The 13,073-nt window shown below is 35.9% G+C and overlaps 1 protein-coding gene across 3 annotated transcripts in view; it reads right to left on the bottom strand.

Annotated features, from left to right (window-relative positions):
* Ubr1 (Ubr1 ubiquitin ligase) overlaps nucleotides 1-13,073 on the bottom strand; it is a 150,873-nt gene that overhangs the window by 87,146 nt on the left and 50,654 nt on the right. For all 3 annotated transcript variants that reach the window (XM_090412593.1, XM_090412591.1, XM_090412592.1), the window contains exons 4-5: nucleotides 11,378-11,593; nucleotides 5,067-5,334 (exon numbers count right to left, since the gene is read on the bottom strand). In XM_090412593.1, the coding sequence (XP_090268719.1) occupies nucleotides 5,067-5,334; nucleotides 11,378-11,593 (484 nt within the window). The remainder of the gene's footprint in view (nucleotides 1-5,066; nucleotides 5,335-11,377; nucleotides 11,594-13,073) is intronic.

Below are 13,073 nucleotides of genomic sequence, written 5' to 3'. Positions count from 1 at the left end.
GAATGATGCTGGTATGAAAGAGGTAACAAAAGACTCATGAGTGGAGTTTTATGGGGATTTAATTATTAGAGATGTGAGGAACAAGATGCACATTCTAGGATGTAAAATGAGTAGAGTGTTTGAGGTGTTGGGGTATGAGGAGTAAACAAGCAAAAGAGTCGGTCGTGGTAGTAGGAACAAAATGATCTGACTGGGTACAAGGAGAATGCAAGACTGGATATCAGGAGGTTGTCGAAAAGGTAGTTAGTGTTGTCCAGATGAAAGTGATGAGTTGAGTCAGAGAGCAAGGATTGTGAATAATGTGTTACCAGAAATGTGTGAAGAGAAAAGAGTGCAGTTTGTTAATGTATAGAATGAGTTTGAAAGATGAACTGAACTGCATTTCAATAGTTTTGGTGTGAGTAATTTGGAGAAACTGCTGCTGAAATGAGTGCAGAGAATGAATCTGAACAAGAAAGAGTGATGTGAAAGAGCAGTAGAATAAGAGCATAAGGAACTGGACATTGAAGAAGTGGTGCTTATGTATGGAGAAACAGATAGCATGAGTGTAAAGAATAAGAGGACAAGTGCAAAACAGACAGGGAAATGGTGTGGAGGGGGAAACTCGGGATGGCAGGGGAATACAGTGTGAGAAAGGCTATGCTCAAAGAGTAAGTGTGTATGTGTGTGTAGACAAAAAAGTAATGGGATGGCCTGGGATGTAGGGGGGAACAGTTGGATTTTAAGAAGGTTCTGGGATGGGTAAGGAAAAAAAAAAAAAAAACTGACTTGAGGAAAGCAAGGAGACATCAACTGTAATAAGTGGTATCAACAAAACTTGTTATAGATCCAGAAACGAGATGTTATGTTTGTATATGAATGGTAGAAAGGGATGTGGTTGCATTGATCGAGTTCATTTGCCCCCAAAATTGTTGGAATAAGTGAGATACAGTTGGATGAGGATGACATGTTAATATGAATAGAGATGGAAGGGCATGATGTTTTTTTTGCAAAGATAGAAAAGGTAAAAAAAGGGAGGTGAAGTGCTGTTGATGATAGAGAAGTTATGTCCATGCAAATGGGAAATAGTGGCAGTGAGTTTTCAGACAGTATGGTAGGAGATAGAGGTGAAGAAAATGAAATAATTAGATGTTACTACCTCAGGAAGTATGAAACAGAGGGCAGACAAGGACTGAGAGTCTTGGATTTGATCATCACATCTCATCATCATCAAATTCCTGACATGTACCCTCAAGGGGTGTACAGGATATGATAGTACTACATGAAAAATGTACATCATTACTAACTTCCTATCTACAATTTTCCTCCAATTCAGTCTGTTACTTGTCAAGAGTCCAACATTATCAGATCTTATATTCCTATCGTCTAAGGCACTTTGTACCGTATCAATTCACCTATATCTTGGTTTCCTCTGGGTCATTTTCTGCCAACCTGGCAGAGAACACTTGTTTTGCTAATCTTTCCTCGCCCATTCTGTTTAAGTGACCATACCACCTGAGATTAGCTCTGCTAACCCATACCCGGATGCTGACATTGTCAAGTTCTTTCCTAATATCCTCATTTTTAATATATTGCCATTGATGCCATCTGTTCATGCCTCTAATCTTTCTCAGAACTCTCATATCTGCAGTCTCAAGGCAAGTGTTTTACTTCTGACCCAGCTCTCAGATCCATAAGTTAAAACTGGTTTGAACACTGTCTTGTATACAGCTAATTTAGTGTTCCGACTAACTTCTCTCTTATTCCATATGAATTTATTCAATTGCCTTCCTATGATAATTCTGTTGTCTATTTCCATATTTAATTTACCACCTTCACTAAAAATCGTGCCTAAGTAGCTGAAATGTTTTACTTGTTCCACAGGTTGACTGTTTAAAAAACAGTTGACATTTTCAACAATTCTACCTATTTTCATTGTCTTTGTCTTTTTAATGCTGACCATCATACCATATTTATCAAAACAGTTATTCAATTTAGTCAGGGAATCTTGCAAACTTGTAGCGGATTTATTTAGAAGTATAACATCTGAATAACAGCGGAGATAACGTACATCCTTGTCTGACACCAGATTTAACATTAAACCATCTTCCTGTACTTCCTTCAATTCTAACTGCTGACTTACAACTCAAATAAAGACCAAGCATTGCTTGAAATAATGGCCCACTGACACCATATAACTGTAGGTATTGAATAGCTTCTCTCATGGCACCTTGTCATATGCCTTTTCCAGATCGACAAAACTTAAATACAGATCTTCGTTATATTCCCATGCTTTCTCAACTATTTGTTGTAAAGTGAAGATGTGATCCTGACAGCCTCTATTTGGCCTGAATCCAGCTTGTTCTTCACCAAGCTTTTCTTCCACAATTCTTCTCAAATGTTTCTCAAGTATACTTGCATAGATCTTGCCAGGAACACTCAGTAGGAAAATACTTCTGTAATTCTCACATTCAATTTTATTTCCCTTTTTATATATGGGTACTATGAGAGTTCTACTCCAATCATCAGGAATTCATCCCTCTGTCCACGCTTTCTGAACTATGCAGTGCAGCCACTGTAAGATTTTTATACCAACATAATTCAGCATTTCTGGTTGAATATCATCTACTCCTGCTGCCATTCCACATTTCAAGCCTTTGATGGCTTTTTCTACTTAAAGTATGGATATGTATTCCTGACTGTATGCCTGTTGAGTGTTTTTTACCACTGTGCTATCACAGCTTGTTTCATTTAGCAATTTTTCGAAGTAATTACTCCATACTTCAAGGATATCTTTTTCTCCAGTTTTCATGTCACCTTTATCATTTCTAATTCCTTTTACAGCACTCTTTCCTCCATTCCTAAGCTTCTTCAACAACCTCCAGAATATCTTACCACCATCTTGATATTTATTTTCCATGTTCTTGCCAAAGTCCTCCCATGATTTTTGTTTAGCTAGTTTTATACAGCGTTTAGCTTTCTTACATTTGTCGCTGTATTCTCTAAGAGCAAAATCTGACTTATTTGCCAGTAACATTTGATATGCTTTCTTCTCTTCCTTCACTGCCTCTTTAACGTCCTGTGTCCACCATGAATTTTTCTGATTTTTCTATCCTTGCAGCCTACCTCACTACATACCTTTCTGGCTGAATCAATCAGGGTTTTCTTCAAGGCTTGCCACTGAATCTCCAAGGTTTGGTTCTTGTTCTCAAACGCTTTCATATTTTCTTCGATAATCTTTGTGTATTTTAGTCTACGGTTCACATCTGAGAGCCGCTCAACTTTTATTTGCTTTAAAAAACTTTCTTGCATTTCATTCTTTTCAATATGAAATTAAATTTTATCCTGCTCAAGACTAAATAGTGATCACTTCCGACTTCAAATCCTCTGTACACTCTGGTGTCCTGCACCAGGGAGAAACCATCACTATCAACAATAACATAGTCAATGAGACTTTTCTTATTCCTTGCTTCTCTCCATGTGAATTTGTGCACATTTTTATGTTGGAACATGGTGTTAGTAATAACCAGTCCATGTCCTGAGCAGAAATCCAACAGGTATTTGCCATTATTATTAGCTTTGCTCTTTTCCAAATTTTCCCAAAATATTTTTGTATGTCTGACAATCATTTCCTACTCTGCTATTTAGATCCCCAACAAGGAACAACTTTTCCTTTTTCATTGTGTCAGCTGCTTTTTCTAAAGCATCAAAAAATTCCTCCACTTCTACCTTAGTAAAACCTTCTGTGGGACCATAGGTACAAATAAGTCTCATTGTCTAGTTCCCCATTTTGATATTTGCCCACATTACTCTACTTGAGACTGCCTGCCATTCAAGAAGATTATCCTCTTATTTAGTGTTGAATACTATGGCTACTCCTTTTCCTTTATTGTCATTTCCTGTATATAACATTTTGTATTTACTGCTCAGAAAGATCTCACCAGTTTTTGTCTTTTTTTGTTTCACTCACCTCTGTTATGTCGATCTGGCACTTATCTAATTCCCAAGCTAGCTCCATTTCTTTGCTATTCAGGCTTCTTATAGTTGATAGTACCGATCTTTAACTCTGGTGATGTTGAGTTGGGATGTGCTTTCAGATTTGTTCCACTACCTGACTTTTCGCTGTTCGCTATGGTTCCCTGGCGAAAACAACGGGGGGGGGGGGGGGTCTTGTTTAACCGGGCGAAGCCCCAGCCAGCATGAAATTTTGTCATGCTGTACCATCATTTTGTATATTGGTTCAAGCCAATAAGAATACAATTTGGTCGGCTACATCCCAAATTGCCAGCCCATCCTAATTCGTTCAGTATCCAGGTAGATACCCAACAGGGTGCACCACGAGAAGGTGAGGAACGGACATTAGGTCAGAAGCCCTGGTTGGTTCTCTTCATTCCTTTAAAGGCTATGTGGCAGTCTCCTCTCAGTTATACAGCTTTGACCCTTAAGCACCCAGTAGAAGATTATTAATAACGTAAACTTATTCATGTAGTGCTGTCATTGTAGCCTAATGCCCCTTGAGGGTAGATATCAGGAAATAGATAATGAAGCTAAACAGCAATGGTCTAGATAGATCCTGTGGTATCTATACCACTGGCTAACTTCCTTTTCATAGACTCGGCACTTCAATACATCACTGTAAACCTGTCAGTCACTTTCCTATCCAGATTCTAATTTGGATGTCAGGTAGCTAATAACTATTTTCACTATTAGAAGCTATGAAATTGTTCACGTTCCTTTATTGAAAGTGTATCTTGATCCAGTTTTTCCAGACCAATTTTATTATTAAAAAAGAAAAAAAATAGAAGTTCAAGGCAATTTGTTTCACAAAATTGAAGTTAAGAAATAAGTTAACGTCATTAAATGTTTATATTTTTATGAATTTTCTTCAGAAGTAAAAATATAAATTAACGATCATTTCCAAATCTGTAAAATCACATGAAATATTTGAACTTCATAAGTGACACATTTGCTAAAATAACCACTCAGAGAGAGCCCAGTAATGTTAATAACACTGGCTTCAAATATAGAAGATTATAAACAATATTTTAAAGAAATTTATACTTTTTAATAGTTTGCAATATTCATACCTTCAGCAAATGCTACAATTTTTTGAAGCCAACTAAGAAGCCGCATAGCAAATGTTTGATGAGCAATTACTTCAGCTTTCATCACTACAACTTTTAGTGGACGACTGCCATGACGTGAAGTTATACGCTCAATAAGACTACGTATGTGACTGCAAGCATTGAAAGATGAACATTTGACAATACTTCGACCCTCTCTGTCAATAGTAGTTGCATATTCTATTGCTTCCTTCTGAGTGCAACCTATTGCACGTCCCAATGTCTGGATTACCTACAGTTGAAGATTAGAATACTTAGGATAATAAAGTTTTTTTTTTTTTTAACTAGTAACTTGCACTGTGTGTGTGTGTGTGTGTGTGTGTGTGTGTGTGTGTGTGTGTGTGTGTGTGTGTGTGTGTGTGTATTCATTTTTTCTAAATTAACTGACTTAAAACCCGAGAATTATAACACAATGACATTTATTTGAAAAAACGCAACATGTTTCGTCAAGAACGACTTCATCAGGCGATAAGAACATAGAAAGATATTAAAAGACACGAAATTAACATTGACACACTCCAAAGCCATAATATTCGACTGTAAATTACAGTTATTATGAGCTTGAACTACAGTCCGAGTTAAAGTTCTATTGTTGTACACCTGTGCGTGTGTGGAATCACGCGATCTTCAGTATCTAACAGTAGAGTTTCAACTCTACTATTAGATACTAGATTAGATACGCGATCTCCAGTATCTAATAGTAGAGTTTCAACTCTACTATTAGATACTGGAGATCGCGTGATTCCACACACGCACAGGTGTACAACAATAGAACTTTAACTCGGACTGTAGTTCAAGCTCATAATAACTCTATTATGAGATTTTTTTTCAACTTTTTTACTAGATTAAATACGCGATTAAATTTTTAAATACTAGATTAGATACGCGATCTCCAGTATCTAATAGTAGAGTTTCAACTCTACTATTAGATACTGGAGATCGCGCGATTCCACACACGCACAGGTGTACAACAATAGAACTTTAACTCGGACTGTAGTTCAAGCTCATAATAACTGTAATTTACAGTCGAATATTATGGCTTTGGAGTGTGTCAATGTTAATTTCGTGTCTTTTAATATCTTTCTATGTTCTTATCGCCTGATGAAGTCGTTCTTGACGAAACATGTTGCGTTTTTTCAAATAAATGTCATTGTGTTATAATTCTCGGGTTTTAAGTCAGTTAATTTAGAAAAATGAACATATCCCAACCCCGAGTTAATAGTACTAATCATATATATATATATTAAAACACACATATAATATCTTAGATATTAGTATTAAATGATAAATTCATGGTTATGTTTTAAACATATTAAATTCTTTAGAATGAGAAAAACCTAGTCACCTTCAATGCTACGAAAACAGTATTGCCTTGCAAAAATTTCAATATTTGCCTTCATTTGATAATATATCCAGACTGTCAGACAAGTCTATGTAATGTTTTACCAGAAAAAAGCTCGATATAAGTTTTAGCCCAAAAAAGAGAGACTAACATTCATCTATACTGGTAGACACATCCCAACAGTAACTTCCTAAGTCTATAACAAACTTGCCATCCTTTGCTACTTTACCAAATTCAGCCAACCTTAGAATGCTGTTCTTTGGGGTAATGTATCAAAAATAAATAAAAATTCTTGATATTATTCAGAAAAGGTTAGTTCAGATAACTATGCTCTCTCTCTCTCTCTCTCTCTCAAGCTTTATATGCTACATTATGAACAGTGTTTCTACTCATCTTTTCTGCAGATACTTCAACAGGTGCTAGTCCACTAAACTAGCATCCATCACACTTCCACTAAACCTATTGCAACAAAGAGTGACTAGCCACCATTCTTTTACAGTCAAAACTATAATGACTTGGGTGCATTCTCTAGCACCCAAGTCAGAATTGCTCTGTCATTCTGAAACAAATGGATAATTACCCTTCAGTGCCATTCCCCAATATACAAACTGGATATCAATGGTTGAAGTACAGAGCTTTGTGGTATTTCACTGGTTTACTAAATTGTTGTAACCCCCTCCCCCTCCATACACTACTTATAGCTTCAATAAACTATCCGCTCATTCATGTCACAAGTTAATTTTCCATCTCTATTTGTTCCATTTTATACAATAACCTTCCATTTGATATATTGTCAAATGCCTTATCAAATTCCAGCAATATTTTGGTGTATCCATTTTCCTTGTTCAACTCAGTTTATCTTATCAATGTGTGCATTGACATTAAAGGAACAAAAGCATGATATTATTGACAGAAGTTGATTCCTAATATGGACCTTGTCAACCTTTCCAAAACTTCATCTACCTACCATGGAGTTACTGATTATGCTATAATTAGGTGGATCATCTTTGTACAATGGCACAATCTCAACCTCATTTCATTTCTTCAGGATCCTGCTTATGTTGACCCATCCAGGTCAAAAAGCATTACCAACACATTCTGTTAACACACATGCAAATACCCTATCTTACCAACTCCCATTTTGCATTAAAATTTTGCACAGCTACAGTATATTCTATTTATGCATACACTTCTATCCTTTCATCTGTTCTTACTACATCAAAAGGGAACATGGCATTTTTACCAAGATGACAGTGGTTCAGTAGTTCAATTGTTTTTTTTTTTTTTTTTGGAAGCTGTCATGCTCTGTCTGCATTTAGTAAGATTATTCTTCCACTTCCATAAACATTTTTCTTATGCATAAATAGAACCCTTTGGATTTCTTTTACCTTGCTCAGCTAAGTGCTTCTCATAATCTTATTATCAGATTTCACAGTGTCATATGCTTTTTCCATATCTAAGTGCTTGTATTTTAGCAAGACATCTGTAATGGATGCTTCCAGCTAGACTAGATGATCAGTTTAGAATGATAGTTACAGATTGTGTTCTGGAAAAAAAAAAGTCATTTCTCTCCAGAAATCATAAAAGGCAGGAGTTAAAGATGTTTTTCTACAATTTTGAAAAAGCAGCTGCTCAGAGAAATTGGTCAATAATTTATTAGTGATTTTGGATCTTTCCCTGGCTCAGAAAAAGCAATAATTGCCTTTTGACAATTATTCAAGTATCCAGAAAAATGTTCTTACAGAAACTCTGTTGAATAGCTGATCCTTGGAAGTTTATGACATGTTTGGTCATTTCATAATGGATGTTGTCCAGCCCAACAACAGTTGGACGATATTTAAGTAAGTTTTTCATCTTTAGTAAACAGCCTGTTGTATTCTTCAGAACTGCTCAAAGAAAACAGAATTTGTTTTCCTGCTTTGCATTTTTGGGAAAGGAATTTGGGGGAGAAGATATTGCTGATATTTTAGTAAACATCTCCTTGCGTGTGTCAACAATGCTGTTGGATTGGCAACCATGCATCCATTATGTTCAAGGATGAGAGTTGGTGGGCGATATCTGCCTTTTGTTTTCTGGAATTTGTCTCCGACATTGTTTGCTCTTGCTATGGACTATGTATATTGAATCCAGGACTCTTTCTGGCTCTGATGATGGATGTGTCTTGCTCAGCTCTAGCACATTTGAAAGACCAATGAGGTTTGTTGTTGTAGGGCATCTATGATGATTACTCTATGCTTTCTTTGAGATTAATGGCTGCTGTGCAATCATTCTATCATGGGTTAGGGAAACATTGAAACTGATATGCTTTTGGAACTGCAGTTATGGCAGCTCATGTAATACACTATCATATGGAATGCTGCATCACTGATAGATGATCTGACTGTCACAGAATCAAATTCTGCTAAAGTAAAAAAGGTGAGCCAATCAGATTGCTCAATTTTCTATTGTGATATCCATGATGTAGTGCAAAGTTGATGATGTAGAAAGGTAGATATAACAAGAAAATAATCATATCCAAACAGGTTGTCTTCAGTTTTGCACTTGAGCAGTGGGAAAAGAGAGGATGAGCAGACAGTTAAGTTGATGACAGTGAATATTCAGGTAGACATAGAAGAAAGTGTTGCTTCTTATATAAGAAAGAGAGAGATTATTGTTTTTGAGCAGAAACTCAACAACCCTTCTCTCTGATGTTTGTTCAGGCATTACACCACAGTTTTGTGTCCATTTAAATCCCTCATTAAAAGGGATGGTAACTATGATATCATAAATATCATCTTGAGAAATATCTGCAGCATGAGGAAAGTAGATGCAGCAAACTGTTATTAGAGTTCCAACTGAGTCTACATTGGTATTAAGTGGGACTTTCTGGAAATGGAAGCAGGTATGGTTGCCCACAAGAATGGAAGATTGCATCCCCTGTCCTTAGGAATAGTGGTGCATTTTGGAATGCCAGTTCAATTGGATTCAGATAAGTTTCCTGCAGGCAGAAGCATGTTGGTTTATACTTCTGCAAGAGAGCCTTGACATCTTAAACATGTCATGGAAAATTATGGACAGTCAGTAACTGTCATTTCTTCATCAAGAAAAATATCCAAGATGTCATCAACCTGACTCCTCTAGGGCACTAGGTATATTAATTATTTTATCTTCTGGAGGAAAAGAAATATCCATGCGATCTCTTGACAGGCCATCTATTAAAGAGTCTGGAGGCATGTCATTGATCCTCTGTCTATTATTTTTTTAATTAATGGATTCTTGTGCAATCGAACCATTTTTGGCATGCCCTCAGAAACGAGCCCATATCAATTTTTTTCTTTTATGTACTATAGAGAGAGAGAGATAGCAAGCAAATCATACAGTTCAGGGATGTAGTTATGAGAAGATGGAATTGACACATGTCAAAGTCTCAACTAACACATTGATACCTTCTCATCATAAGAGAGTTGACCACTGGATGTTGCAACTTTTGCAATATGTTGCTTTTTCACTTCCTGGTATGGGATACACTGATCAGTTTTTATTTTTTAAATCTCCTTTCCATCCTTCCACTTTTGGCATGCTCTGGAATATGTACGGTTGTCTCCCTCACAATTAGGGCATTTTGGTGTTTCGCTCTTCCAGTCCTTGCAGTTTGAGGATGATCATACTTTAACATTCAAAACAGTAAACAGCACAGAAGGTTCAGGATGTAGATTAACTGGGCAGTTTAAATATCCAGCTTTTACAGATAGTAGCAGGTGTGTTAAAAGTAAGGATGATGACAATAACCATGACTGATATTTCTCCAATGGATGTTGCATGAAGGAGATGGTCTAACTTTGACTTTTAGGAACTTTAAGTTTCTAAAAGTATGTCCTCTGAATGGAGCTTGCAAACCCTTCTGGATGAAGAAGGGCGACATTTTCCCCAAGAGGATGTTCTTCAGTAAAGTTCAGTATTAAAAACATTGGTATATTTGTTGCCACCTCTGATGTTTTTTGCTTTTTTATTTTGTTTTAAGCTGGTTTCAATGACTTCTGGACATGGTTTTGAGGTTTGTTGAGGTCCTGATAAACTTGAGAATGAAAAATTACTCGTTCTCAATGGGAGTTTGTTTCAGCACCAGAGCTCCCCACCCACCATGGAGCCATGCATAAATGCTCACTTTCTGGCAAGCAATAACAATGCTCAGGAGTGGAATGCCAGAGCTACCTTGGATGCTATACCAGCACCACAGTAAGTCATGGGTCCCATCCCTCAACCATGAGGAAGCAAACTTATTACAACACTATTGACCTTTGCAGGCAACTAGCCGATTATTCTTGGTTGAGCAATCCAGGAGCAGCTATCTTGGTAAAGCAGAGGTCAAAGCTTGATAGTGCGAGACTACCATGGATCACCCTTTCCAGATGTCCACAGGATGCACTGCATAGTAAACACAGGAACAAAGTGTTAGATCCCAGTGATGGCAGTCTGGAATATGAAAAAAAAAAAAAAAAAATCAGGAGACTAGAGCAAAGCATACAGGAAGAAATACATAGTAAAAGAATAAAACTGAAAACACCTAATAACACCACCAAGAGGTCCCCTCCACCACAAACAGGTGCCTCACATGGAGAGGTCTTCCCACAAAACCAGCTGATTTGGTTTAAGATATATAAGAAACATCAAGCTCCTAAATACAATTTTTTTTTTCTATACTCATAACTGCAATAAAATTATAAAATTTTGTACCAACTAAAGACTTACAAATGCTGATGTCACAATAAATTCAAACTTACTATCTATTAACAAAGTGTCACTCACTCCAGCAGTCACAGAAGCCAGAATGGAAGGCATTAATTAAGATAAATTAATTAATTTACTTTATATGCGTTGTTAATTCCGTAAATTAATTACCAGTTAAGATAAAGTAATAAATGTATATATATAAACATTAAAATTTAAACCTTACTTGTTCATAAGTATGGACCTCATCATTAAAAAGTACTGTAACACAAGTATCTTCTGAATCAGTACTTTGGTTAGGAGCTAAATCTGTAGGTAAATTAATGGAATGCTCCAATGTTAAAATTTGGTAACAGTACTGTAGCACAGCCCTGAATATAAATTTTGCTCTCTCTACTAGATCAGGAGGTAACTTGTCCAATGGGCAGTTGTTTTCAGAATTCTAAACAAAATGAAATTATAAATTGGTAATTCAGATGTTACATGTTGTTACATGACAAATTAGTTAACAATAGCAAAGTATAGACTGAAATGAAATTTATACACAAGCTTGCAATTTGATTTTAGTTTGATGTTAAAAATGATAACAGTTTACAGTTCATAAGGTTTTAAAATCTAGGATTTATCCAGTGTGGCATATTTTTTTCTGATCTTTTCATTACATATTATTTCCAAGATATAAAATAAAGTAAAGTAGCAAACAAATTAGTCCCGAGAAGACAATTTTTCATCAAGTTTTTATTTATTTTAATTTGGTTTCAGTTCACAATTAATTTTAGTTTACTATTTTCAGCTTTGGTTTTAGTTCACTATTTTCATTGAGTGCTGCATGTTTTAGCTGTCTCTACGATGTTTATTAACAGTGTTGTGCATTTTTAATAGTGTAAACAAATTGACATTCATAGTGTTTATTCATTTTGTGTAGCTATAAAATGCATACATCTCCAAGAAAGCATTCAAATATATGTACTTTCTCAGCACACATCCATGACTCAAAAGACAAATTGCCACTGAGTATGGTGTTGGAGTGTGAAATGTGAGATGGAAAACCCAAGTTTGGAGAGAACAATGAGTGATGTTTAGAGGTATGTCAGACATCACAGAGAGAAAAACTAACATTTGTTTTTGAGGGTAGTAAAGCTTTAAAACAGTTATTGCATACAAGATGCAAAATAGTATACTGGACCAAAACTACTAGTAACACTTTAGGAGGTAAATTAGGAAAGGAAATAACACAGTACATGTTAAGGACATTGCAGAGTCCACGATCTGCAGAAGAGGTGGATGAAATTCATCATGCCTGTGGTTGGTAAAGAGTCTTACTGTAAATTCCATGTCCATGCCAATTTTAATTCAACTTAAACAAAAAGTAATGAAAAGTCAAGCAGAGAGAAATACGTTTTATGCTAAAAAAAGCAAACCTCCCAAAATCTACTTCACAAATATGTGACCTTATTTCCAACCTCCATGATGTTCATCTGATCTGCAAACCCAAGTAAACTCAAATTTCAGTTTTCCTAATTATACTTCTTGGCTCTGAAGGACAAAAGATTTGGGAAGAGTTTTCCAACTTACAATCTTCTCTTTCGATCTTCTTTGGCTAGTTCCCCCTCTCTCCCCAGATTATATACACACGTATATATATGAAATTCATTTGTTGTCTATTGCTTTTCTAGCATTCCAACAATTCTAAAGTTAGACTTCCTTTCTTTAAAAGGTTTTTTTTTTCAATCCTACTTTCCTAACATTACAATCCTAATGCTTAGAGATTTCAGTGTTATGAACTAAATAGTTTTGGTTTCATAACTGAATTGATCCAGCTGCTAGAGATGCAAGATAGCTATCATCACTAATAATCTCAGAGAATTAGTTCACATGCCTACCAGATAATCTTTACCAGTCTGCAAATAACACTCTAGATG

Source organism: Typopeltis vanoorti, chromosome 23, assembly GCF_054136105.1.
Source record: "Typopeltis vanoorti isolate ZY-2024b chromosome 23, IOZ_Tvanoo_1.0, whole genome shotgun sequence".
NCBI classification, from domain to species: Eukaryota; Metazoa; Arthropoda; class Arachnida; order Uropygi; family Thelyphonidae; genus Typopeltis; species Typopeltis vanoorti.
The sequence above is the reverse complement of the archived record's forward strand: the minus strand, read 5'-3'. Positions and strand labels throughout refer to the sequence as shown.